General features: G+C 43.2%; 2 protein-coding genes and 1 long non-coding RNA gene across 5 annotated transcripts in view; 2 read left to right on the forward strand and 1 right to left on the reverse strand.

Moving 5' to 3' along the window:
* The window catches only part of LOC123772863 (cyclin-dependent kinase 2), a 42,965-nt gene extending 40,553 nt beyond the window's left edge, over window positions 1-2,412 (forward strand). The window contains exon 6 of the mRNA XM_045766221.2: window positions 1,859-2,412. Coding sequence (XP_045622177.1) covers window positions 1,859-1,963 — 105 coding nt within the window. The 3' untranslated portion in view covers window positions 1,964-2,412. The remainder of the gene's footprint in view (window positions 1-1,858) is intronic.
* Window positions 2,413-3,266: 854 nt separating this feature from the next.
* Window positions 3,267-9,739, forward strand: LOC138363868 (uncharacterized). The gene is made up of 2 exons (XR_011228185.1): window positions 3,267-4,856; window positions 4,959-9,739. It is a non-coding gene; the product is annotated as an uncharacterized lncRNA (long non-coding RNA).
* Window positions 9,740-10,539: 800 nt separating this feature from the next.
* The window catches only part of LOC123772862 (integrin beta-PS), a 28,687-nt gene continuing 11,370 nt past the window's right edge, over window positions 10,540-27,856 (reverse strand). For 2 of the 3 annotated variants that reach the window (XM_045766218.2, XM_045766219.2), the window contains exons 10-17: window positions 26,695-26,829; window positions 24,936-25,163; window positions 24,055-24,229; window positions 20,067-20,161; window positions 18,618-18,753; window positions 17,700-17,837; window positions 14,851-14,990; window positions 10,540-11,237 (exon numbers count right to left, since the gene is read on the reverse strand). In XM_045766218.2, coding sequence (XP_045622174.2) covers window positions 11,166-11,237; window positions 14,851-14,990; window positions 17,700-17,837; window positions 18,618-18,753; window positions 20,067-20,161; window positions 24,055-24,229; window positions 24,936-25,163; window positions 26,695-26,829 — 1,119 coding nt within the window. In that variant the 3' untranslated portion in view covers window positions 10,540-11,165. The remainder of the gene's footprint in view (window positions 11,238-14,850; window positions 14,991-17,699; window positions 17,838-18,617; window positions 18,754-20,066; window positions 20,162-24,054; window positions 24,230-24,935; window positions 25,164-26,694; window positions 26,830-27,856) is intronic. The other variant, XM_045766220.2, reaches the window with a different exon arrangement.

Below are 27,856 nucleotides of genomic sequence, written 5' to 3' on the forward strand. Positions count from 1 at the left end.
CAACAGGGGCATTCAGGGTGAAAGAAACTTTGCCCATTTGTTTCTGCCTCGTGCGGGAATCGAACCCGCGCCACAGAATTACGAGTCCTGCGCGCTCTCCACCAGGCTACGAGGCCCCTTTTCATCATAGTACATGTATCCTTAGCTCGTACACTGCTCCAATAGCTATCTGCAGTTTCCTCATTGTGTGTGAATTACCATAAGCTGCCAAGTTATAAACACATAATATAACTCATATTCATAATGATATGAAAAGAAAATTTGTGAAAAATTAAAAGAAAAATTACAAAGCGTGTTTGTACAAAATGAAATCTTCAGGGAACCAGACACAATAAGAAGTACAAAGACTTGTATTTCTCAGGTTGTCTGCAATGTCATCAAAGTTAGCCAGCCTGCAGTCTACCCCTCAGGCCCACGATGTTCATAAATATGCAGCGTTGGCTGCTGTTGTCTCCAGCATGTTGTGGCCTGATATTCAGGCTTTGGGGTTTTGGAAGCCTAGCAGGCTCTTGACAGCCGGGTGTTTGCTTAATGTCTCTGGTCCCAGTAAGTCATATGTGGCGTAGGGCCAGTTTCCCTACTCGTGGTCTTTTTAGATTCGTACTTGACATAACAATTTAGAATGATGAGACAATTAAAATTAGAACTAATATAAACAAATTGGAAGTAGAACTAATATAAGCTTACCATGCCATAACATTATATATATTTGCCTTAGCATTCTACGTCATCAGATTCTGGGGCTTCCCCAGCTCAGTCACTTCAAACACACAGCTCATATGACAGCAATCAAACTTCAATTGGACCCAAAATGCCTGCCAGTAATAAAGGGGCCAGATTAATGAAGCAGTTACACAAGCGCTTACGAACCTGTACTATTTTCACAATCTTTGGCGGCTTTGTTTACAACTATTAAACAGTTAATGAGCTCTGAAGCACCAGGAGGCTGTTTATAACAATAACAAAAGTTGACTGGGAGGTTTTCATTCTTGTAAACTGTTTAATAAATATAACCAAAGCTGTCAAAGATTGAGTAAAGATGTACACGTTCGTAAGTGCTTTCTTAACTGCTTCGTGAATCTGACCCCAGCTCTCAGTGACTGTAGCTCCTTTCATGATTCTAAATATGCAGCCAGTGGTAACCAGTTGTCTTTTCCTATTGTATTTATTTATTATTAACATCTTTATTGACAAAATTAATTACAATTTTGCCTAATCTGAGAATTTTGATAGTCTTATTAAATTGAGGTTAATGCTAGTATTCACTGTCACGCAGGACAGAGGGTCATACATAAGACAATAGGTCTAAACTGTAGCCTGAAGCACATATATATCACGGTTACAATCAATGTTTTAATGTGTGAATATGTGACAACAACTTTCTATTGTGCACTGCCACACAAGGGCAGGGATGGGTTCATAAGTGATGCAGCTTAGAGTATAAATTCCTATTGTATGACATAATCTCGACCTTCAGTTGTATAATATAACCTATATGACTATAACACAGTCTCCGTGGTGTAGTGGTAAGACACTCGCCTGGCGTTCCGCGAGCGCTATGTCATGGGTTCGTATCCTGGCCGGGGAGGATTTACTGGGCGCAATTCCTTAACTGTAGCCTCTGTTTAACGCAACAGTAAAATGTGTACTTGGATGAAAAAACGATTCTTCGCGGCAGGGGATCGTATTCCAGGGACCATAGGATTAAGGACCTGCCCGAAACGCTACGCGTACTAGTGGCTGTACAAGAATGTAACAACTCTTTAAAGCTAAGTGCAAAATATTTCAGATTTCTGTGACAATTTTAATAATTGTGTTTAGCAGTAACCCAGAAATGGTGTATCTTTTCCCCTTGCAGAGTATGCTGACGTATTACCCACGAGAACGAGTGACGGCTAAACACGCTCTGCTGCATCCATACTTCAAAGATTCTCATCTCATTCCACCTCCTGGAGTGCGGTAAACACAGTGAAAGTTCTGTGCTATTAATTAAAGAATGCAAAAATAACAAAAAAATGTTTATTGGTTCTTTCGGCTGATACATCTACTCTGCACACATTCTCGAATTTGGTTATATTTTTCTTTTTATGTGAAGTATTGACATGAAGTATTTATATGACATGAGAAAATATTTTTTAAGTTAACAGATACAAAAGTGTTTTACCAGTGGTGCATTACATTAAAAAGTGCTAAAAGTCTTTTAAGTTTGTAAAAATTGGCTGTGAAAAAATGTTAGGAGAGGATACTTTAGAAATGTAAAGTGACTGGAAGTTCGGTGTATCGGTTTAAAACAACAATAAGGTGATGTACCACGTGATGTAGAGAAGCCTCTTTTATTTTCCTCGCTGTATCTTATGTCAGTTGATCAAGTAGACTCCTGAGAAAATACAGCAATAAATTGTGACAGTTTAATTGCCTTTGCTCCATGAGCATTGACCAGTTCGCCTTCTAAAAAGAACAGCATAAACATTATTTTTAACTGTGTTATTGACTATATACAGTAATAACAGTAAGTTGTTATTACTGTACGGTTATGTAAAATACACAGCAAAGGCAGTCATTTAGCTCTTTAATGGCGTCTACGGTCCCGTTGTCTCTACATTGTGTGTACACCACGAACTTACAAAAAGGTTGGATGAGGCATCCACAGTTCCTGCCTCACATGTGACCTTGCTGAGGAATGCATCTGTACCTCACATGTGACCTTGGTGAGGGATCCATCTGTACCTCAAATGTGACCTTGGTGAGGAATCCATCTGTACCTCAAATGTGACCTTGGTGAGGGATCCATCTGTACCTCAAATGTGACCTTGGTGAGGGGGGTGTCTGTACCTCACATGTGATCTTGGTGAGGGGGGGGGGTTGTCTGTACCTCACATGTGACCTTGGTGAGGAGGGTGTCTGTACCTCACATGTGACCTTGGTGAGGGGAAGGTTGTCTGTACCTCACATGTGACCTTGGTGAGGGATCCATCTGTACCTCAAATGTGACCTTGGTGAGGGGGGTGTCTGTACCTCACATGTGATCTTGGTGAGGGGGGGTTGTCTGTACCTCACATGTGACCTTGGTGAGGAGGGTGTCTGTACCTCACATGTGACCTTGGTGAGGAGGGTGTCTGTACCTCACATGTGACCTTGGTGAGGGGAAGGTTGTCTGTACCTCACATGTGACCTTGGTGAGGGGAAGGTTGTCTGTACCTCACATGTGACCTTGGCGAGGGGGGGGTTGTCTGTACCTCACATGTGACCTTGGTGAGGGGGGGGGGGGTTGTCTGTACCTCACATGTGACCTTGGTGAGGGGGGGTTGTCTGTACCTCACATGTGACCTTGGTGAGGAGGGTGTCTGTACCTCACATGTGACCTTGGTGAGGGGAAGGTTGTCTGTACCTCACATGTGACCTTGGCGAGGGGGGGGTTGTCTGTACCTCACATGTGACCTTGGCGAGGGGGGGTTGTCTGTACCTCACATGTGACCTTGGCGAGGGGGGGGTTGTCTGTACCTCACATGTGACCTTGGCGAGGGGGGGGTTGTCTGTACCTCACATGTGACCTTGGCGAGGGGGGGGGGTTGTCTGTACCTCACATGTGACCTTGGTGAGGGGGGGTTGTCTGTACCTCACATGTGACCTTGGTGAGGGGGGGGTTGTCTGTACCTCACATGTGACCTTGGTGAGGGGGGGTTGTCTGTACCTCACATGTGACCTTGGTGAGGAGGGTGTCTGTACCTCACATGTGACCTTGGCAAGGGGGGGTTGTCTGTACCTCACATGTGACCTTGGTGAGGAGGGTGTCTGTACCTCACATGTGACCTTGGCAAGGGGGGTGTCTGTACCTCACATGTGGCCTTGGTGAGGGGGGGGGGGGTTGTCTGCACCTCACATGTGACCTTGGCGAGGGGGGTGTCTGTACCTCACATGTGGCCTTGGTGAGGGGGGTGTCTGTACCTCACATGTGGCCTTCCTTGGTAAGGGATCTGCACCTCACAAGTGACCTTCATGAAGGGATGTGTGTGTGCTGTATGTCACACAGGTGACATTGGTGAGGGCTGTGATCTACTTGAACCTCACAGGAAAGGGTGGCAGAGGAGTGAACCTGTTAATACATGTCACGGAAAAAAAAAACAATACACGTACTCGCAATTATGCAAGTATTTTGACCAGACCACACACTAGAAAGTGAAGGGACGACGACGTTCACAATCGACTTGAGAATGGTTCAGGATGGACCAAAACGTCGTCGTCCCTTCACTTTCTAGTGTGTGGTTTGGTCAACATGCTTCAGCCACGTTATTGTGACTCATCGCCTGCAGGCGAGTATTTTTGTGCATGGTTCTCGTTCACATGAACAAGTCTAACAAGCTGCAAATCGAGTCGGCCTTGTTCTTGTGAGCACTTGAGTTTAGTCATTGGTATTAATGTTTGCCAATGTTTGATGGTCTACTTTAATATTATATTTAAGAAGTGATGTCCTGACGATGCTTGTGGCATCCAAGGACAGTACTCGTGTAACAATAGACATACCAACCGGTGTTTACCGTGATAACTTAGTACAACATCCACTGATGGTGGCAGCAGTTTTAAGGGCTTTACAATGTTCAATATTTTTATATCTTGAGAGAATCGCATTCCTTGTGATAAATCAGGAAAGATATGCGATTTATTTTCAGAATTCACATGACTTTTTTATATCAACATAAATGGAATTTAAATTCCAGTTTTTGTGGCTATCTGTTAAGCTACTTCCTTGTGGTCTAGTGCAGTCAGTGGTTGGGGTTTGCTTTCAATGCCAAGTTTTGTTTCTTCCTGGTGTATTGCTTGCAGGCGGTGGCCCCTGGTTTCGGGTTTCCATTCCAAAGGTTTCTCCATTTGGGCTTTCTATCTTTCCATGTCAGGTATTGTTTCTTTCTCGTGTATTGCTTGCAGGCGGTGGCCCCTGGTTTCGGGTTTCCATTCCAAAGGTTTCTCCATTTGGGCTTTCTGTCTTTCCATGTCAGGTATTGTTTCTTTCTGGTGTATTTATGCTTGCAGGCTGTGACCATGGTTTTGGCCTTCCATTCCAAAGGTTTCCCCAATTTGGCTAGTTTACTGTTGGGAGTGTCGTATTCACCTCTTTAGTGCCAGATTTGTGCCTTTGTGGGGGGTTGGTCACAAGTTGTTCCCAATGAGGCTTTGGCTGTGTGGTTCCTAGTAGGTCCTCTGTTAATTCTGCTGAGCTCTGGGTTACTTTCAGCTACTCAGCCTCTAGCATAGCTGCAGCCACCCCCCCCCCCCCCTCTCCCCCACAAGGGACACATTCATCAAGTATAGTTTTTACCTATAAATGACTATGGGGGAGTGAGATCTTGCTCTATATGCCCCATCTTCTAGCCATTTATATTTAATATGGTAATTACCTCTCAACATTAATGCCTTCATAATATTTTTTCATAAAGTTGTGTCTGGAATTGTCTTCAACAAACTCATCCTTTAATGTATTTCAGTTGCCGACCACTTGCACAGAGAGAGAGAACTTCCTTACATCTCTGACTGATTTATATATATAGCTTCCACTTATGTCCTGTGTCCTACCTCCTTTTAATTAATAGACTTCCTTTCTTCACATTTTCTATTCCTCTTAGGATTTTGTATTTCATGGTCATGTCTTCCTGTGTTTCATCTCTTCCCCAAAGTTGTGAGGGTGAGTTCCTCCAACTTGTCTTCATAGCTGAGCCCCTCTTAATTCTGGTACTAACTAGTCTAGTGGCTAACCTCTGAACTTTCATAAAACATTCTTGGGGTAGCTCCTTGTGACTTCCTGAAGCTACTATGCTGAGATGGTACCATCTACTAGGTCACATTAGTGCTGAGAAGATGGGACACCACGAGCGTAGCTCTCATCCTGTATACACAGAAATCACAATAGCATGATATATCAAATGAACACATCCACAAGGGTCTTGATGAGGGTTTGAACCTACATTTGGGATCATCCTGGATGTAGGTTTGAACCCCTCATCATGGTCCTTGTGGATTTGTCTCATTCTATAACTAAGCTTAGGTAATTACATTAGCTGTAGAGTTATATAGGCCTATGGGGAACCAGTGCCAAAACCTTGCCCTCTTTCAGAGGTGCAGGGAGCAGTGATATTTATATTTACCACCTCACTGATAGAGGCGACCAGAGTCAGAGTTCAAACAAACCACTGTTAGCTTCAAAGGAGATAGATGCCTCAAAACCTGCCTAGAGATCTCCCCCCTCCCTTTTTCCTTCCCAAACTATGTAAACAAAGTCTCTTAGAACACCCGTGAGCTTGTTTGCCCCGCCTGGTCATTTGTTGGGGGGAAGGGGGAGCTACCTCACCGTCAACCTGCATCTCAGCCCCAGTTCTGTAGCTGATGGAGTGGGTACCAGGCTGCCCCTCTCCTGTGCTGGCTCTTGTGTTCTGTTCTGGCAAGTGGTTGTGTTTGCCCTTAGTGGGGTTTCCTGTACATTGGTGTAGTGTGAGCCAAGTGTGCATGGAATTGCATGTGCTCAGGGTTAACTTCCCTGTGTGCTCCCTAGTGCTGTCCTTACATTATCAGGGTTATTTTACCTTGAGTGTTTGAGAGTTGCTCCTCTGGAGGCCTTCTTTGGTTGTGGTGTCCCCAATCTAAGACGAGCCAGGGGTCTTGGGAACATCCTCTCTTACCTTTGGTTGAGAGCAACTTTGGCTGGCAGGGTGCATTGGTGGTTCACGCGCTTCTCTCAGTGCGCGAGGTTGACCTTCGCAGCCGTGTATGGCAGGCTGTGTCGGCTTACTCTTACATCCGGCATATTGATCCCAGTGCCTGTCCTACCTGGATTTTCCCTTCAAGTGAACAAATCCACAAGAGCCGTGACGAGGATTCGAACCTGCGTCTGAGAGCATCCCAGACGCTGCCTTAATCGACTGAGCTACAACATGGTCAAAAGGAGTTGAAACCGAAGTTCTACTTAACTTACTGGATCCTGCAGCCTCTCCGAGACACAAACCAGGGTTTTACACAATCCCCCCTCCCCCCGTGCACTCGAGCTATGTCAATAGGCCATTCTCCCTCTTCGCCTTTACTTCATTTCACACAGAAATCACCATTGCGTGATGCATCAAATCATTTGATGCATCACGCAATTGTGATTTCTGTGTGTTTTCCCTTCAAGCCCTGGGACAACATGTATGCATAGCAGACATGCTAGGTGTTTACATTATGAGGCAGTTTTAATTAAATTAAGGCATTTGGAATTCTAGGATTTCATGATACCATTCCAAAGTTGTGAGAGTTTAGTAGTACTTTAGGCAGTACTGTACCTATTTGTAATGTCCAGTGCCTTCTTTTGGTAATTACTTACTTTGTAATGTCCACTGGGCTCTGAACATTACTTGATCACACCAGCACTGCCTAGCACTTTCCTATCCTCTTGTTCTGGGACATGATTAAAATTCACAGACAATTTTTTTTTTATCATAGTGCCACTGCTCTCTCTGACTTTATAGAGGGGGGCCAGGTTCTGGCTCGTCCCGTCCCCTGTAGGCCGAAAAGAATCCCACGACTGATGGCACCTAGTAATTTGGCATTATATCAGCATTGTAGCTTCAAGGAGCCACTGGGTCAAGAAATTGGCATTTCATTACATTTAATGCTGGTTATTTATTAACACTTTTCATACTTCAGTGTCATTTGCCGTCCCGAGCATTTTTTTCATGACACGTCACTGGCGTAGAGTTTGTTACCTGCTCGATTTGATTGTTCTCACAACCTTTGTTCCTCTAAGCTCTTTTGTGAAGGCTTAGTGTGTCCTATCCTTCCTGTGGCTTATCTCATTTGCTTTCCTCATGTCCTGTTCTACTAGTTACCACCTCCTACATTGTTCTTTTTCTCTGTTTGTCACACACTTGCATTCCACCACAATTCTTTCCCTTTGTTCAATTTTATAACCACATTTATAGTGAGCAAAAACGTGTTCTCTCCATGGGCACATTTAATACAAATTCATTTTGAAAACTATTTATTTATAATAGAATATGTGATCTAGGTAACTTTGTATTAGTAATGTCCCCCCAAGACACTAAGTATAATACTCAAAGGATTTATTTTTCTTAATTATATTATATTTCTAATAAATACAAGTGAGTGCCATTACCTTATGTGCCATGAAAAATCATTAAAAATGCTTTATTGATTTTTATATGTAAAAGTGAATTGCTTTGTGTTAATACTGTATCAGCATCTTAAGAGAGAACTCTCCATTAATCTCAACCTCCTTGCAAATACTGATTATTTTAGTATTGTGTATTAAGAAATAAGTGTATGGCATGGGTGCCTGCATGTGTTGCATCTGTGGTGGTCCACACACACACACGCAACAGCATCTCGTGTATTAATTTATCTGCACAATATTGTTGATAGCTTACCATTTTCCATCGATATATATCCAACACAGTTAGTGCCTCATCAGTGACGAGTGCTCGACTTACCAAACATCTTTCGGTGAATCGTGTGTTAAGTTTCTGATTGTTTAATTTTAATTGTTTATATACACAATAAAATTACATGAAAATTCCTGGTATTTTTTCCTGCAGAGGCTATGAGTTTAGCAGGAGTCCAGTACTATTGTACAACACACTCACATTTTCCCTTGGACAACATAAGGTATGATGATCTGAAATTAAAACATTTGAAACTTGTAAGGAAATTGCGACAGTTTGACAAGGAGAGATTCTCAGAAATTTTAATTTATATTCCAGCCTATTTTAAATCTGAAAACAAATATTTAAGTATTAGAATTTACATACTGTAATTTTAACTTCATTGTCAACCAAAGAGTGATTGAATTTGTAAAAAGAAGTGTTGAATGTCATGAAACGCCAATTTCGGGGCGAGTCCAGCTGGCTGCCTGTAGTTAGTATCTCCGATGTGTGTTACCTACTAGGTGCCATCAGGCTCCCTGCAGTTAGTATCTCCGATGTGTGTTACCTACTAGGTGCCATCAGGCTCCCTGCAGTTAGTATCTTTGATGTGTGTTACCTACTAGGTGCCATCAGTAGTGGAGTTCTGACCTACCAGAGACCTGGTCAGAACCTGGTCCCCTCACAGAGGCACAGGGAGCAGAGGCATTTATATATTATTTGTTTATACCACCACCAGAGAAAGCACCCAGAAGGTCAGTGAGACAAGCCACTGCCGGCTTACTCCCTGTATGTACCTGCAGACTCTTAAAATAGCCATAGAACTTCCCTAATCTATATAAACAAACTCAATGTTGTAGACTAGCGCTTGCTCGTTCGCTCCATCCTTGTTTGGGGGAGTCTATGGCTTACAGGCTTCTCCTCCATCAGCTTGATGAATGCTGTAAGAACCTGACTCCTTGGGAGAAGGCAGGTGTTAGAGCCACCGGGGCTCACCGAATGGGAGATAAAGTCCTTCACGAAACAGACAGAAAGAAAGATCTAGGAGTTGATATCAAGCCAAATCTGTCTCCTGAAGCCCACATCAATAGAAATAACATCGGCGGCATATGCAAGGCTGGTTAACATTAGGACTGCCTTCAGAGACCTATGTAAAGAATCTTTCAGAACCTTGTATACACATATGTAAGGCCAATCCTGGAGTATGTGGATTTTATACCACAGGTAGTCTTGCCTAAATTTATCAACCCATGTGTTTGCTCAGATATTAGACCGTATTGTTGCCGAAGTGATTTGAAGTTCTAATATACCGTTGAAAATAAAAAAAAATACCTGTATCATTATGTTGGTTTTCCATCTTTGTGTGTTTGGGGGCCACTGTATTGTGAAGATTGTATTTGATCATGTATATTAAATCATCTTCATTTTACAAGTGCTTTAAGTTCATATTTCTGAATTTATAATAATTTATGGTAATAATGCTCAATTAGATACAATATTGTATTCTTTCAGAACCTCTTTATTACAAAATTTCCTAGTTAATGTAGTTATACAGTATATAAATTGCTTTAAATGGATATATTGAGACAATTGAATTAGGACAAATCATATTTCAGCAGACACTTAAATTAATAATGTTACATTGTACAGTGTTTTTTGCACATAAATACCTTGTACAGTTTTCACCATACAAAACCACCATGACGTATAGTAAACTATGTACAACATGATGAACGGTGAACACTGTACTAGGCAATTGTGATACAGTGAACACTTTATAAGGTGATCGCGATGAACGGTGAACACTGTATTAAGCGATAAACCTGTTCTCAAAATCACCTGCACCTAGGGTAGCTGAAGTCTTTATACAACACTTTGGGCAACTAATCACCTTACACACACAGATCACATCAAATGAACAAATCCACAAGGGCCGTGACGAGGATTCGAACCTGCGTCCGGGAGCATCCCAGACACTGCCTTAATCGACTGAGCTACGACAGGGTTAAAAAGAGTTGAAACCAAAGTTCTACTGAACCTACTGGATGTGTAAGTTCAGTAGAACTTCGGTTTCAACTCTCTTTAACCCTGTCGTAGCCCAGTCGATTAAGGCAGTGTCTGGGATGCTCCCGGACGCAGGTTTGAACCCTCGTCACGGCCCTTGTGGATTTGTTCATTTAACTAATCACCTTCCTCAAGGTGCAACCCACAACAGTCGCTCGACTCTTGTGTACCTATTTTACTGCTAGATGAATGAAGGATCAGATTAGAAAAGTTGCCCCAACCATTTCTAACCTGCTTGGGGATTGAACCCAGGAGCCTTGGTTGTGAACCAAGGACGTAGGCCACTGTGCTACAGGACCCATATTATTTTACAACATTTCGTTTGACAACAACAACAACAACGGTCTTATCATATGTTTTGCTCAGGCAAGTAATAGAAATTTGTTTACATTAAATTACTGAGTAAGATGTGTCATAAGATTAACATTACTCAGTACAATATTTGTTTGCAAATAATTTGTCAGGATTTGTGTCTACAAACTTGAAATTATTATCCATAGTCTATGTTTGATGTCTTTGGAAAGATCAGAATAACACATTTGTGACACACCTGTTAAAAAAAAAAACGAAAAGAAAAAAAGAAAAAAAAAATCCATGAATATAATTCTTGATTAAACTTCGTCACATTTAGTAATGAACATTAACCAGTCAAGTATAACGTCTCAAACCTGTGGCTGTTGTAGGCCCACTTAGAGAACACTAATCCATTTTAGTTGCGAACATTGGATTGTTGACATGAGTTATGGCCGATCTGTAGAGCGGATTTACGTCCTGGAATTATAAAGAAGACATTATACTGGTATACTATAATACCATATATTCTACTTTTGTATATTAACACAAATAATGTAGTACATTATATAGAGTAGCAACAAATCCATGTTATTTTTTTGTATAAAATGTAATGAGATCAACTTGCTTGATGTTGAGCAGCCTGACTCATGTTAATGACTGGCAGCTTAGTTAGTGACAACAAGGAGTCTTATGCAACTCTCTAATCTTACATTTACAACTGAATACATTTACATATTCTAAACCATTTCACAATACTGTACAGATGCAAATTATAATTTAAAAGGCAAACTGCCTTTTTGGGAGAGCTAAGGTAGCTCCTTGGTGCTATCTTGAGATGATTTCGGGGCTTTTTAGTGTCCCCGCGGCCCGGTCCTCGACCAGGCCTCCACCCCCAGGAAGCAGCCCGTGACAGCTAACACCCAGGTACCTATTTTACTGCTAGGTAACAGGGGCATAGGGTGAAAGAAACTGCCCATTGTTTCTCGCCGGCGCCTGGGATCGAACCCAGGACCACAGGATCACAAGTCCAGTGTGCTGTCCGCTCAGCCGACCGGCTCCCTACCTGATGACCTCCACTCAAGTCAATTTACATTTAGCCCTTACAAGTCATTGTTAGCCTACCAGAGACCAGAGGCATAAAATTACCTGCTCTTAAGAGGCACAAAGAGCAGGGAAATCCAAGACCAAGAATCCTAACCAAGAAAAGGCCACCATAAAGTTGGGCAAACCTAAACATACCAACAGCCAGATAAACAAAGAATAGAAACCTAGACAGTGAAGCCCATATACACACACACAAACCACCTGAACTTGATGCTGTTCTCATTAGTTCTTAAAGCGCATGTTTGCTATTATGCTGCTCTTCCTGCCACGGTATCCATCAGGGTCCAGTTTTTCAGGTAAAATGTTCATGCTCTCTGGACACTATTTTTTGTCATGTGGGCCCATTTTAATGTGCATTTGTTCTGAATTTTTGTGTTTTCTTTGTGATGAGTGTATGTTTATGCCTCACTCCTTGTGTGGATACATTAACTGTTCACCTTGAACTGGGTGTTAACTGGTGTTGCGCCCTGGATGGCCAGAGTTGCCTTCACTGGTGGGTTCAGAGGTCTGAGAGGCTGGCTTCTGATCAAAGGTGCCTTGCCCTTTGGGGATGCACAAGTCTTTGACTCCTCTAAGAGGCTTTGTGGATGGGTTTTTGTATAAGGGTCCCCACAGGTTGTTTGCTTGCTTGCCACACAGTGCACTCCTCTCACTCTTAATAGCTACATTTGCCCTTAGGTTGTTTTTTATGTTTGTAATATTCAGTGAGCAGCCCTTGTACTAGGTGATCCTGTTTGGTCTACACCCTGGGACCCAGAAATCCCTGTGTAGCTTTCAGAGGGTTTATTATGGACCTACCGCGGGGACACTAAGCCCCGGAAGCACCTCAAGGTAGCCTCAAGGTAGGTAGGTACCCTCTAATTCTGTTGCTGGGGATGGGGGGGTCTTGAGGTAGGTACCTAGTTGCTGTTTCACTCTGATTGGTCATTTATTCCCTCTAAGAATGGGTATTCGATTAAAGCAAAGTGTTTGTTGTTTCCGCTTTTATTATTTAAGATGAACTCCTAGATGGCTCCTCCCCTTGTGTGCACCTCAGAGATTGAGTAGTCCTGCAGAAAAGTTTGTCCTCAGGGTAAAGTGATCACCATGAGAAAACCCTTTCTCACACTACCTAGACAGTTATCTAGATATTTGAGATGGTCTGAAAGCATATTGCAGTTCTAATAATAGTCTCCTTGTAAACTGGCAAGTGAATTTTCGTCCTGAACAGAGACTATTCTGAAGTTATAACTTTATTGTATTATAAATTGTTGGTTTAAATGATAAAAAGCCTGTTTAATTCTTTTTCTTTGAAGTGGTCTGAAGAATTTGACTTTCTGTAAATTCAATTTTAGAGATACTCAAATATTTTTTGAATTTCAATGCTGTAGCTGTATCACATGTTTAAGGATACACTGTATTAACTTAACCAAACGTAATGAACCCTAACCTAACCATGGATAGGGAGTAGATAATAGCACTAATTATGTAGTGGGTTTTGAAGTGATTATCTCCAAAGTACCTCCTCCCCAAGGATAGGTTGCCCAGAGACATCTTATATGGGGAGATTTCCAAATTCCAGTCTTGAGCACTTTTTTGTGGGGAGAGGTTCCTCCATGTGATCCAGGGCTTTGTTTCTTTGATGAACTAATCTTTGTGTTCTGGTGGACAGCTCTTTACCCCCCATTGCCACAGAGTGGACCACCGAATGTCTCACGTAGCTATGCGAGACATTCGGCTACCCCAAGATGGACCTCTTTGCATCGGTGTGGAACAGTGCATCTTCCAATTTATGTGGCTCAATTTTGCTCACTCGGTGAGTAAAGATCTCACAGTAGATATCTTTAGGCTGGTCTAAGGTCATTGGGGGAGTTTCTTTATCTTCCCTCAGGTTGGGTTCAGCTTTTGTTCTCTGGTAGGGTTCTCCAGTTGGCTCCAATTCAGCAGGCCCAGCCATGGTTACCGGCCCTTTGGGCCTGTTGTCTGAACTCTTGTTGTTTCTACAGCTCCAACTCTTTGTGCATCTAGTCTTGGAGATGGTTTGAGGTTCTCCACCAGTCTACACGTCTACAGTTGTTTTCATACTTGTGTACCATTCTATATATAGTACATTCTATGTACTATATATATATAGTTGCTGATCTTTTGGCATCTTATGTGTGGCTTTTGTTGCAGTGGTTTCTTGAGCACTCCTTGAGATTTCTTGGTATTTCTTCCAATTTTTTTTATCTTTGTCGTTTGTCCTCAGTTTCTGTACCTGTGTGTGTGTGTTTTTTTGTTCTTTCTTCTTTCTTGGTTGTTTAGGGATAAGTTTCTCATGCTGAGTACTGTTACCTTATATCATTTGGGCTTAGCAGAGCTGTACAGCTCTGTATGGACATATTGTCAGCCTCATTTCACATGTTGTCTCTGGCATTTTTCACCTCTGGCCTGTTCTTGCTCCTGAACTATCTTAATCATTGAACAAGGTTTTGTTCCTTTCCCTGTATTTGTTTTTCTGTTGCCTCTTCAGTCAGGAGTGTTTCTTCAAGGCTTTGATTTTGTTGGCCCTTACCTCCAATGAACAGGTTAGGAAGCTTCCTGCTCTCCCCCAGAAGTGGGAATTTTGCTATTTTGATCCTGGAGGTCATTTTCTTCACTTACAACCCTCTCCTTCCTTTCTGCTAAGGAGGAGATGGCTGGTTTCTGGATGGGTCCTTCAGTGTTTGATGTTTGGTTGGTTCAGCTGGAAGTGCATCATTTATTGTGCCTGGTTGCAGCTGTTACCTCCACACCAATAGAAGTGCATAGAGGCATGCACTTCTATTGGTGTGCTTAACTTCTACACCATAGAATTCAATATCAGAATGCAGGCGATGAGTCACAATAACATGGCTAAAGTAAGTTGACCAGCCCACACTAGAAGGTGAAGGGACGACGACGTTTCGGTCCGTCCTGGACCATTCTCAAGTCGATCAATATCAGAATGTTTTAAAATTGTCTGTAACAGACTTAAATGAAAACTTACCTCACTCCATTTTGCATTTTGTTTGTCCAAAATAAACTTTTCAAATTCGCGTTTATCGTGGAGACTAACAATGATTCTCCAGGCGATGAGGACGCAGAGACCAATCACCACAACTGCCAGCAGCACTCCTAACATGGTGTCTGCAAAGCAGTGAAACAATATCTGAAACTTGTATGCCATGATGCGAAGTCTTATAAATTAAATTATACCTAAGTGTTCCTAAAGTCACTTGATGACTGAACTAGCATGTCACATTTTTTCTTTCACACGAGAACTTGATCAGAGATGTTGAGACTCGAGCAGTATTTGATTATTTGGATACACATGTGTAAATGCAGTTGGAAATCATAAAATGAGCTGTTTATGGATTTTTCAGTCCACTTATTCAAGGCAGATACTGTGTATGATTTTTTTTGTGCTCTCCATACATGTAATAAAGATTACAGTTTCATACGTAAAATCAAGCAATTTTTTTTATTTATTTTTTTGGCTCACAGGTCTGTAGCACTTATAAAACGAATAAACAAGACATAATTGAACATGAAATACTTGAAAAGTAATAACTTGTAGAGTAAAACATGATATACAGTAATCATGTTATGTATAATGTATATTTATATACTGTATATAAATTGTTACCACACTATTGTGGAAATAAACATTTCATTCATTTGAGCACTAGGAGACTCGAACCACCGACCCTACGACCGTGTGGCAGAAGCTCTTCTACTGCATTACTGAGAGAAGCCACAGTAGGAAAGATTTCACAGACAGGAAACACTACCCAACTGAAATTTTATGCTTTCCCTGGCTTCTACAAAGTACATAAAAATTAGTGATCCATACCCACGTCATAAATTTATTGACAATTTACATGACGTAGGCATTCGATCACCGAGTAAAAAAAAAAAAGTCTTCAGGGAACAAATATGAATCAAGGGGCCACAAGAAACTGAGAAGAAAAGAAAAAAACCCAGTCAAGAGACCAGACAGGCTCAGTGGTGTATTAGCAGGCCGGAGGTGAAACAAAGCATGAGAAAGCTTGTGTAACAGGGCCAAAGACGTGTCAACCCTGAACGTAAGCCATCGTCTCTTATTGTGTGGCATTGGCGGTGCCTATGCTGCATGAGAAAACAGTATTCGGCATAAGATGCTGATCAAGAAAGGACAAAACCCGTTTGGAAACTTAAAAAGTAATGTCAATGGGCTAGAAAGTGGCGACAAGACCGCAGAGAGGAAGACTGCATGTGGGACACCATCAAATCAGCCACCTGATCACCATATAGATGATAAATATGCGTTTAAAATTTCAGACATGTAGAGTGAAAGAGGAGACTGAACCAGCAAGGTTCAAGGCTCCCCCAACCTTCTGAAAGAGACAGAGCCTTGGAAGAATGCCCGGGTTCAGACACCAAGCTAGAAACCAAGGCTGGGCTGGCTACCAAGGAGACAAAGGAAGACTCCAGAAGCGCTGGCACTGAGCAACAACACTGGGGAAAAGAGGTAAAGAAACCTTCTCGAACAGTAGAGCCAAAAGACGTCCACCAGTAGGGCCTAGCAGTTGGGGAATGGCTAAGTGTAAAGAAGCAGACGCAGAGAGATCAAGAGAACGTTTGGACGCCCGAACGTTCGGCAAAGCCAGAGGAAGGAAGCGGCATCAACGGTTCATGCCCTGGAATGGGGTCGCCAGGGAAGCTACTCTAGTGTGTATTGGCTTCAAAGAGCCACGAACCGAAGAGACCCCTCCCGGTTGAGACAGGGAACCACAAGGGAACAATCTAAATGGAGCTGGATCACCAAGCCCGGAGGAATCTCCTCTGTGCCTGCCACACAGCCACAAACTCTCACACTGTACTGTGCTCCCGACAAAGGACAGGGGGCCAACGGTCTTGGTCAGACTGGTGAGAGTCCGTTTATTTGAACTAAAGTTTCATGTACACTTTTTTCATCTTGACAGTATAAGTAGACTGCTTGATGCTTTTGTTTTCAGCAGGTACTTTTATTACTCTGTTTTACTTCTGGTATGCACATGTTCAAAAAATATTCCATTTATGTTACTAGAAGTTACTTCTATGTTAATATGTTTATGTTACTATTTATGTAATTTATTTAGTACTAGAAGGGGTACCTGGCATTGCTCTGGTCACATCTTCACTACATACTATTTGCATCACTGTAACCACCTTCACTATCTTCTACACTGTAACCATCTTAACCTTCCCTATCCTTTGACACCCTTCCCTTCGTGCCTGCAATCTTAAGTGAGGATGAAGTTTTGTTAGGAAGACTGGAAATTAGTATGATTTAATATTTCATGTCAAGGAAGAGCATGACAAGGAACTCGACCCCAACGCACCTATGATCATTCCCAGACAAAGACCAGTTACCCTGCAAAGTTTGGTGAGGCTAGCTCCATGCGTCTAGCCCTCAACCTCGAATAGACAGAATATAGTATACCAGTTTGTTTTAGGGAATAGAGATCTTGTGTTTTAATCATTGTAATTACCTAAGTGTAGTTACAGGATGAGAGCTACGCTCGTGGTGTCCCGTCTTCCCAGCACTCTTTGTCATATAACACTTTGAAACTACTGACAGTGTTAAGCTTCCAATGCCCAATGGTTGGGAGGGAAAACTTCACAAGGGAGATCGAATCCCTTCACACCCCCCCCCTCAACCCCAAGTGGCAAGGAACAATAGGGGCAACAGCGGTGGACACCAAGACCTCCAGTAGAATCAAAGCGTCATATGATAAAGACAGTAGGGAAGATGAGACTCCATCAGCATAGCTCTCAGACTATGTAAGTACACTTAGGTAGTTATATTCTCATTCGTATTAATAGTTTACTTACAGTAGATATTATGATATGTGGGACAGTCTACTTTCTCCTGCACCCACACTCGTAGTTCTTCTTCAGGTGTGTTCTCATAGAGGAAGTATACACGACACTCCTCAGCATCTAAGAAGATACATGTCTGCCCATTCACTTCTGGAAAATAGAACAAATATTTATATTGTTCTGCTTTATAAATGAGCAACAGGCTATATTAAAAAAAACTTAATAAATGGTTTTCATATTCAAAAACCTATACAACATTCTGAATTGTAATCACATGTTAAAAGCATAACAGAGGAGATGTAAACAAGGTTTTTAATGCATCACCACAAAATAGAACTTAAAATAATGTGGAAATAGAACACATTTAGTGTTCTACAATGTTTAAAATTGAACTTAAAACACCTCACCAACAAAGTGGTGGTGTTGATCAGGAAAGACTTGGGTAAATACTGGCTTCAAAATGGGAACTTTATTTATGGAACAAATTACCAGATAGCATAATAGACTTGGGCTAACTGTGTTATTTCAGTCGTAGGTTAGACATATATGAATGAATTTGGGTGGATATAAATAGGAATTGCTTAACATGGGGCTATCTTGAGATCTTGAGGTTATCTTGAGATGATATCGGGGCTGTAGTGTCCCCGCGGCCTGGTCCTCGACCAGGCCTCCACCCCCAGGAAGCAGCCTGTGACAGCTGACTAACACCCAGGTACCTATTTTACTGCTAGGTAACAGGGGCATAGGGTGAAAGAAACTCTGCCCATTGTTTCTCGCCGGCGCCCGGGATCGAACCCGGGACCACAGGATCACAAGTCCAGTGTGCTGTCTACTCGGGCGACCGGCTCCCCTAGTAGGCATTCTCCAGTTTCCTTTATCATTAGGTCTTAAATGTAGCTGGATGTGACAGGTCACACCTTCGTGTCTCACCGCCAATGGACTCCACAATGGTAGAGTTGAAGAGAGTACAGGAGGCGTGGCAGAGGTCAGTGGAGAACAACTCTCCTGTATGGAACACTTGGCACTCCACACATGGCTTGTACTCATCGCATTTGCCTGAACATCCCTGTTGACAACTTTTATTAATTTACAGTCGAGTACATGGTGACCAAACTAAACACTAGAAGACGAAGAAACGACGACGACTTTTCGATCCGTCCGTCATTATGAAGTCGATTTTTTTATTTTTTATCCTCAGACATTTTTATTCAGTTCAGGACAGACTGAAACATCGTCGCCTCTTCATCTTCCAAACCGTCCTCAGACCAAGTCCATTCCATCCAGCGGTCGACCCCAAATACGCATTCATAAATTTTTTTCATGCTGTTCATTTAAAACAAATTTTCTCAAATATAAATTAATATTATATATTAGCATATTGTGCATATTTAGGCATTGGTTAGGTTAGGTGTTTAGGTTCTGTTGGTGATTATTTGTATTTGTAGTACATGGGTGAAGCATTTACAGCGTTGTGGGTCGAACAAAAGTCGTTAACTTAGCACTTGTTCTGGAAGTGTTCGAACGTCATCAGTTGTGAGTCGTGTGTAAACTGTTTTCATTTTAAACTGGATTTGGCAGGTGCATGGAATGAATCGTGGCCTTTATGAGGACGGGATGCATCTTCTGGTTTGTGGTTTAGTCATGCTTCAGCAATGTTATGGTGACTCAAGTATATGCCATTTGTGTTACCTAATTGACACATTCCCCTTATTAATAGTATTAATCCTCAGACATATTTATACTAATTTATCTAAAAAAGTCATTAACAATAGAAGGCACCAATGCCTATGTAGCATTAATTTATGTAAGCAGTGCTTTTGTACAAGTCTATCCATAGCTATTTTGAAGCGAGTTGCTAGTGTCCGTACTCTCCAGGGGCCAGATTCACGAAGCAGTTACGCAAGTACTTACGAACCTGTACATCTTTTAACAGTCTTTGGTGGCTTTGGTTACATTTATCAAACAGATTACAAGCATGAAAACTTCCCAATCAATGTTGTTGTTATACACAGTCTCCTGGTGCTTCAGAGCTCATTAACTGTTTAATAATTGTAAACAAAGCCGCCAAACAGTTAATGAGCTCTGAAGCACCAGGAGGCTGTTTATAACAACAACAACACTGATTGGGAAGTTTTCGTGCTTGTAAACTGTTTGATAAATGTAACCAAAGCCGCCAAAGATTGATAAAAGATGTACACGTTCGTAAGTACTTGCGTAACTGCTTCATGAATCTGGCCCCAGATCACTATATTATGAGGGACATCCGTCCAACTTTACATTTACAATGATGAGCATATTATCCAACATTTAGGAGTGAGCAAATGTGCAAAAAGGGAGCATCGCGTGTAAGAAATAAGGTATATGGAGGGAGGTGCTCACGGGACAGTCTTCACAGAACTTGCCGTAGTAGGGAGGATCACACTTGCAGTGGTTACATTCGCAGTCACCGTGACCTGAGCACATTTCTCGCGTTTCTGAAACGGTAAACAAGTAATCAGTGATATAGTAAAGGCATAGATCACTGTGCTTTGCCGATATGGAGTTTACCTGCGAGTTGCCATCTTTAGCGACCTCGACAGTGACAGGAAGCCAGCTGCTTTTGTAAAGTTTCCCGTTGTTCCTGAGAGTATTTTCCAAAGGTATTTTAAAGGATAAGCATAGCAATGCTCCAGAAATAATTAAAGCTTACAATGTTAATATACATATTAGGAATGTGTCATTTCATCATCTCTTAATAATTTGGTTCCTTTTATAAATTTCAACATTAAATGGGAATCTAATTCCCTTCTTCCTCTTTTTTTTTTTTTTTTTTTTTTTTTTTTGATGTTCAAGTCTACAGCTGTGTCCAGTTTCTCTTTGTATGTTTACCGCAAATACAGTATATGCATAGTGGTATGTACATTCACTTCTTTTACTTTATTTTTCGTACCATCCTTCTCCTGTTAAGAAATGTGTTCTCGTGTCTCTTCCTCCGCGCTCTATGCACCAGTGACCTTCATTTTCTTGATTCTGAAATTTCCATTATTTACAAATCTCTCTCTCCTTGGTTACCCCTTACATTTTATCAACTGTGCTAAATTCTCTAGCTAAACAAAATTTCTTCCACCCCAAACCTGTTTCCAACACAAGTACCACCACTGTGCTCTACCTTCCCTTCACATCTGAACTAAAAAAAACTCACTAATACCTTTCGTCCTCTTGATATAAAAATCACCTTTCGGTAAACACACTTCGTAGCATAACAATAACGAAGCTTCGGTATCATATCTTCGGCCACGTGATTGTGACACATCGTCTGCAGCTGTACATGTGTCACTCTTGCATAAATAAAAAAAACAAAGTATTGTATTTTTCTCTTGGTTGTTAATCTGTTACATCAAGAAGCTTCAAATTACAAGACAGGTTGAGTGAAGCTGTACAAGAGCACCAACATACAACATTCAGGGGATGTGTGAAGCTGTACAAGAGCACCAACATACAGCAGTCAGGAGATGTGTGAAGCTGTACAAGAGCACCAACATACAACAGTCAGGGGATGTGTGAAGCTGTACAAGAGCACCAACATACAACAGTCAGGGGATGTGTGAAGCTGTACAAGAGCACCAACATACAGCAGTCAGGGGATGTGTGAAGCTGTACAAGAGCACCAACATACAGCAGTCAGGGGATGTGTGAAGCTGTACAAGAGCACCAACATACAACAGTCAGGGGATGTGTGAAGCTGTACAAGAGCACCAACATACAGCAGTCAGGGGATGTGTGAAGCTGTACAAGAGCACCAACATACAGCAGTCAGGAGATGTGTGAAGCTGTACAAGAGCACCAACATACAGCAGTCAGGGGATGTGTGAAGCTGTACAAGAGCACCAACATACAGCAGTCAGGGGATGTGTGAAGCTGTACAAGAGCACCAACATACAGCAGTCAGGAGATGTGTGAAGCTGTACAAGAGCACCAACATACAACAGTCAGGGGATGTGTGAAGCTGTACAAGAGCACCAACATACAGCAGTCAGGGGATGTGTGAAGCTGTACAAGAGCACCAACATACAGCAGTCAGGGGATGTGTGAAGCTGTACAAGAGCACCAACATACAACAGTCAGGGGATGTGTGAAGCTGTACAAGAGCACCAACATACAACAGTCAGGAGATGTGTGAAGCTGTACAAGAGCACCAATATACAACAGTCAGGGGATGTGTGAAGCTGTACAAGAGCACCAACATACAGCAGTCAGGGGATGTGTGAAGCTGTACAAGAGCACCAACATACAGCAGTCAAGAGATGTGTGAAGCTGTACAAGAGCACCAACATACAACAGTCAGGAGATGTGTGAAGCTGTACAAGAGCACCAACATACCGCAGTCAGATGTGTGAAGCTGTACAAGAGCACCAATATACAGCAGTCAGGAGATGTGTGAAGCTGTACAAGAGCACCAACATACAACAGCTAGATCATGCATGAAGCTGTACAAAGACACCAACATACAGCAGCCAAGAGATGTGTGAAGCTGTACAAGAGCACCAACATACAACAGCTAGATCATGCATGAAGCTGTACAAAGGCACCAACATACAGCAGCCAAGAGATGTGCTCACCTAATTGTACTCACCTAATTGTGCTTGCGGGGGTTGAGCTTTGGCTCTTTGGTCCCGCCTCTCAACTGTCAATCAACTGGTGTACAGGTTCCTGAGCCTACTGGACTCTATCATATCTACATTTGAAACTGTGTATGGAGTCAGCCTCCACCACATCACTGCCTAATGCATTCCATTTATTAACTACTCTGACACTGAAAAAATTCTTTCTAACGTCTCTGTGGCTCATCTGGGTACTAAGTTTCCACCTGTGTCCCCTTGTTCGTGTCCCACCCGTGCTGAAGAGTTTGTCTTTGTCCACCCTGTCAATTCCCCTGAGAATTTTGTAGGTGGTTATCATGTCTCCCCTTACTCTTCTGTTTTCCAGGGATGTGAGGTTCAGCTCCTTTAGCCTTTCCTCGTAGCTCAATCCTCTCAGTTCCGGGACGAGCCTGGTGGCATACCGCTGAATCTTCTCTAACTTTGTCTTGTGTTTAACTAGGTATGGACTCCAGGCTGGAGCTGCATACTCCAGGATTGGTCTTACATAAGTGGTATACAGGGTTCTGAAAGATTCCTTACACAAGTTTCTGAAGGCAGTTCTTATGTTGGCCAGTCTAGCATATGCCGCTGATGATATTCTTTTGATGTGGACCTCTGGGGACAGGTTCGGTGTGATATCAACCCCCAGATCCTTCTCTCTATTTGACTTGCAGGATTTCCCCTCCCAGATGATACCTTGTGTTCAGCCTCCTGCTCCCTTCGCCTAATTTCATCACCTTACACTTTCCCGAGTTGAACTTTAGCAGCCATTTTCTAGACCATTCCTCCAGTTTATCCAGGTCATCCTGTAGTCTCTGTCTATCTTCATCCGTCTTGATTCTTCTCATAATTTTTGCATCATCAGCAAACATCGAGAGGAATGAGTCTATACCCTCTGGAAGATCGTTCACATATATTAGAAACAGGATGGGTCCAAGTACTGAGCCCTGTGGGACTCCGCTGGTGACATCTCGCCACTCTGATGTCTCCCCCCTCACCGTTACTCGCTGTTTCCTGTTGCTTAAGTACTCCCTTATCCACTGGAGCACCTTCCCTTTTACTCCTGCCTGTTGCTCCAACTTTTTTAACAGCCTTTTATGGGGTACTGTGTCAAAGGCTTTTTGGCAATCCAGGAAAATGCAGTCGGCCCACCCTTCTCTTTCCTGCCTAATTTTCGTTGCCTGGTCATAAAATTCTATTAAACCTGTGAGGCACGATTTACCATCTCTGAACCCATGTTGGTGGTGCGTTACAAAGTTATTTCCCTCCAGATGCTCTACGAGCCTTTTCCTCACGATCTTCTCCATCACCTTGCATGGTATACAAGTTAAGGAAACTGGCCTGTAATTCAGTGCCTCTTGCCTGTCACCCTTTTTGTATATTGGGACCACGTTAGCTGTCTTCCAACTTTCTGGTAAGTCTCCTGTTTCCAGTGACCTGTTATACACCATAGAGAGTGGCACACTATGTGTGAAGCTGTACAAGAGCACCAACATACAGCAGTCAGGACATACATGAAGCTGTACAAGAGCACCAACATACAACAGCCAGATCATGCATGAAGCTGTACCAGAGCACCAACATACAGCAGCCAGGTCATGTATGAAGCTGTACAAAGATAACATACAACAGCCACATCATGCATGAATCTGTACAAAAATACCAACATAGAGCAGCCAGGTCATGTATGAAGCTGTACAAAGATAACATACAACAGCCAGATCATGTATGAAGGTGTAACAACTTACGAGGGTTCTGACACTGGGTGTGGGAAGTGTTGTCACACTCACAGTACTGACCGAGCCAGCCCTTGGCACACACACACAGGTTACAGTCACAGTCACCATGGCCGGAACACAGCTCCCCGTTGGGGCCGGTACACTCTCTGTAGTTCGTACACTCGCAAAACTCGCCCCAAATTCTCTGGAAAGAAATAACGCACATTCTTACAAAGTTTCCGCACCAAGTACAACATTCAGTTGAGCACTACTGGGTCTGGCCATTAAATGGATGAGTGACCGTGCAGGGTGTCTCATCATTGACAAATAGCATCGAGAAGTCCAACAATGTGGCTAGCTTCCACACCTAGTACAGTTTCCTCGTGTGTAAACAAAACTATGCATTTACAGCTTCGTAAATTTAAAACCAAGTATTGCATTGGCTATTTAACGCTGGGATTCATTTTCTACTTTATCACTAAACATTTTGTTTATTCATGGAGTAATGTTTAAATTCACTACGAAAAGCAGCTTAGCAACTACAGCATTCAAAACAAATTTATCTTTTCTACCACAGAAGTGACCACTCATGGCCAGAGTAATAATTCCCGTTGTGTGGGACAGGAAGCCTAGGGACTTTCGCTTGTCGATGTCTCCCTACGCTAACTATACTGACCTTTCTCAGCAAGTTGCCTAACTACTGGGGTATCTATTTTACTGCAATGGGTGAACAGAAGCATTAGGTAAAAGGAAACGTGGCAAAATGTTTCTGTCCTCCCTGGGGACTGAACTCAGGTCCAGTGGATGTAGACCACTGTGCTACAGATATGCTAGCAGCGTAAGATGGACCGAACACACGACAACGGTGTTTTGTTGGTCTTAAGAAGCTAAAAGAAGCAATCTGGGTTTACCTCGGGCTGAGTGCGCTCATGACACACACACTGGTCGCACTTGCACTCTCCCTGGCCGCTACATACGAGCGAGGAGTTGGACTGTTTACACGAGGCCTCGTTAGTGGGTCCTTCTCCAGCTGTGACATCACACTCGCACTTGTGGCCCCTGTAACCTGCATGACAGCTGCACACGCCACACTTGTAGTCTCCATGCTTGCTGCACTGCTCCGCGTTCGGTACGAACCCCTGAAATGTAGGGGTAAGGGTTTTTACTGCACCTCGGTCCTCACCCACCTGTGGGCCTCTGCCCTCACCCACCTGGTGGCCTCGTCCCTCACTCATGCTAAACTCTTCACCAAAACGTTCCTCACATCAGTTATAAACAAGCCAACAAATCCAAATAGATTCTCTACAATAATGTGTAATAATCACATTCACTGCCAATCATTGCCAATCAATAAGTACAGTCTATTCTGGGTTTCTCCTTGTAGCAAATTACATCTTAAACACTAGGCTACTCTTCTGTCGATAAATCTTGCAGGATACAAATCTGGTAATCACCATCAATATCTATGTATATGTCGGACACAAACTCTTACCTCCTTTCACCGTGTCAAACATGCAAATTACAATGGTAGCTCAAAACAAGAAACTATCCCCAGTGGATCACGACTGTGGGTCAATCCATTCTACTCAAGAGCGATGTCCCTCTGACGAAGTCCTCTACAGGCTAGTAACAACACCTCTGGTCATCAGATGACTCAACCCGTCCTCACACTAGGCTGGTTAAAGCAGTGGCCATCCTCCCCATCGACTCGTCCTCACACTAGGCTGGTTAAAGCAGTGGCCATCCTCCCCATCGACTCGTCCTCACACTAGGCTGGTTAAAGCAGGGGCCGTCCTCTCCAGCAACCCATCCTCACACTATCAAATCAAATCAAATGTTTATTCAGGTAAAAGTACATACATAGAGGATTAGTTGGTTGGTTGAAGCAGCGGCCGTCCTCCCCAGGCTCACACTAGGCTAGTTAAAGCACCAGCCGTCCTGCCCAAACGCATTCATCAATTTTAACATATTGTGTATTAAACACTGGTTTGTTCTCATATATTAATTATTATTATTATGCACCAAAATTCTATGTAGCTGGGCGTAGGTTAGGTGTTTAGGTTCTCTTGCAGATTATTTGTATTTGTAGGACGTGGGTGAAGCATTTATAGAATTGGGGTTCAAACAAAGGACGTGAGCGAAGCATTTATAGAATTGGGGTTCGAACAGAGAACATGAGCAAAGCACTTGTTCTGGAAGTGTTTAGATGTCATCAGTTGTGAGTCGTGTGTAAACTGCTTTTCATTCATAAACAGGTGGTTTGGCAGCTGGATTAACTAGCTTGGATCTTTGTATACGAGGACGGGCTGGATGAACTAGCTCTTCGGCGGAGATACAAATTGCAAAATTCTGATGCGACAACACTCGTTTCCAGAATCAAGATGGCGGCCCTCGGCTCTCACCCACCCGGGGGCCTCGGCCCTCGCCCACCCGGGGGCCTCGGCCCTCGCCCACCCGGGGGCCTCGGCCCTCGCCCACCCGGGGGCCTCGGCCCTCGCCCACCCGGGGGCCTCGGCCCTCGCCCACCCGGGGGCCTCGCCCCTCGCCCACCCGGGGGCCTCGGCCCTCGCCCACCCAGGGGCCTCGGCCCTCGCCCACCCGGGGGCCTCGACCCTCGCCCACCCGGGGGCCTCGACCCTCGCCCACCCGGGGGCCTCGGTTCTCACCCACCTGGTCTCCGGGCTTCTCACACTGGCATTCACAGATGATAGAGAGTTCAAGGGTGAGGTTGATGTTAGTGTAACTCCCGGGAGAGATGGTCACTATTTTATTCCACTCCTCCTTGTCTTCTGGGCACTTGCTCACCTGAGGAAAATGAACATAAATTAAAAGTAATATCAGGAGAAAGCACTAAGACAGTATGACTTGTGTAATAGAGGGGAGAGAATGGTGCTCAACCACTTGGACCGTTGAGGATTGAACGCCGACCTGCAAGAAGCGATAGCATTGTTGTATTGACTATTCCTAGGGAGTAAATAACCTCTGCTGAATGATCATGTCATAATAAGACAGGCAGAATGGCACTCAACAATATTTTCTTCTTGAACAAGTCCAAATTCCCAGCATAAAGTTGTGGACGTATCCCAGAAGTGGTCAAGCTCTGTTAGAACACCAATGCCACGGTAATATTGCTCTGTGTACTCGCCTAGTTGTGCTTGCGGGGTTTGAGCTTTGGCTCTTTGGTCCCGCCTCTCAACTGTCAATCAAGAGGTGTACAGATTCCTGAGCCTACTGGGCTCTATCATATCTACATTTGAAACTGTGTATGGAGTCTGCCTCCACCACATCCACATGGAGTCTTCCTCCTTCTCATGACATGTGTGTGTCATGAGGAGTCATTACTCTTTTTAAAAGATTTTAAACTGTCTAGTGACTCATACGTCAGGCTGCGAGCAGCCGCGTCCAACAGCCTGGTTGATCAGTCCGGCAACCAGGAGGCCTGGTCGACGACCGGGCCGCGGGGACGCTGAGCCCCGGAAGCACCTCAAGGTAACCTCAAGGTAAGGGTGGCCTTGTGCCAGTGTCACAGCTGGTGCTTACCAATCAGCAATCAGGGAACAGTCAAACCAAAATACAGCACAGTTTATTGAGTCTTATCAGGCCAGATGATTGAGCTAAGTATAAGTTCAGCCAACAGGACTTCAAAACTTGAAAACGGCCGGCCATTAGTGTCTCATGTCTAGCAACAGGAGTTTGATCACTACATCAGAGAATAATAACAGAGAGCCATCTCACAGCTTAAGTGAGCCATGGGAGATGAAGGAGCCAGCCCAGCCCCTGCCAGATGTAAACACTGGCTCAACACCCTCAGAAATAAATTCAAGAAGAATAA

The sequence above is a fragment of the Procambarus clarkii genome, chromosome 12 (genome assembly GCF_040958095.1).
Source record: "Procambarus clarkii isolate CNS0578487 chromosome 12, FALCON_Pclarkii_2.0, whole genome shotgun sequence".
Lineage (NCBI taxonomy): Eukaryota > Metazoa > Arthropoda > Malacostraca > Decapoda > Cambaridae > Procambarus > Procambarus clarkii.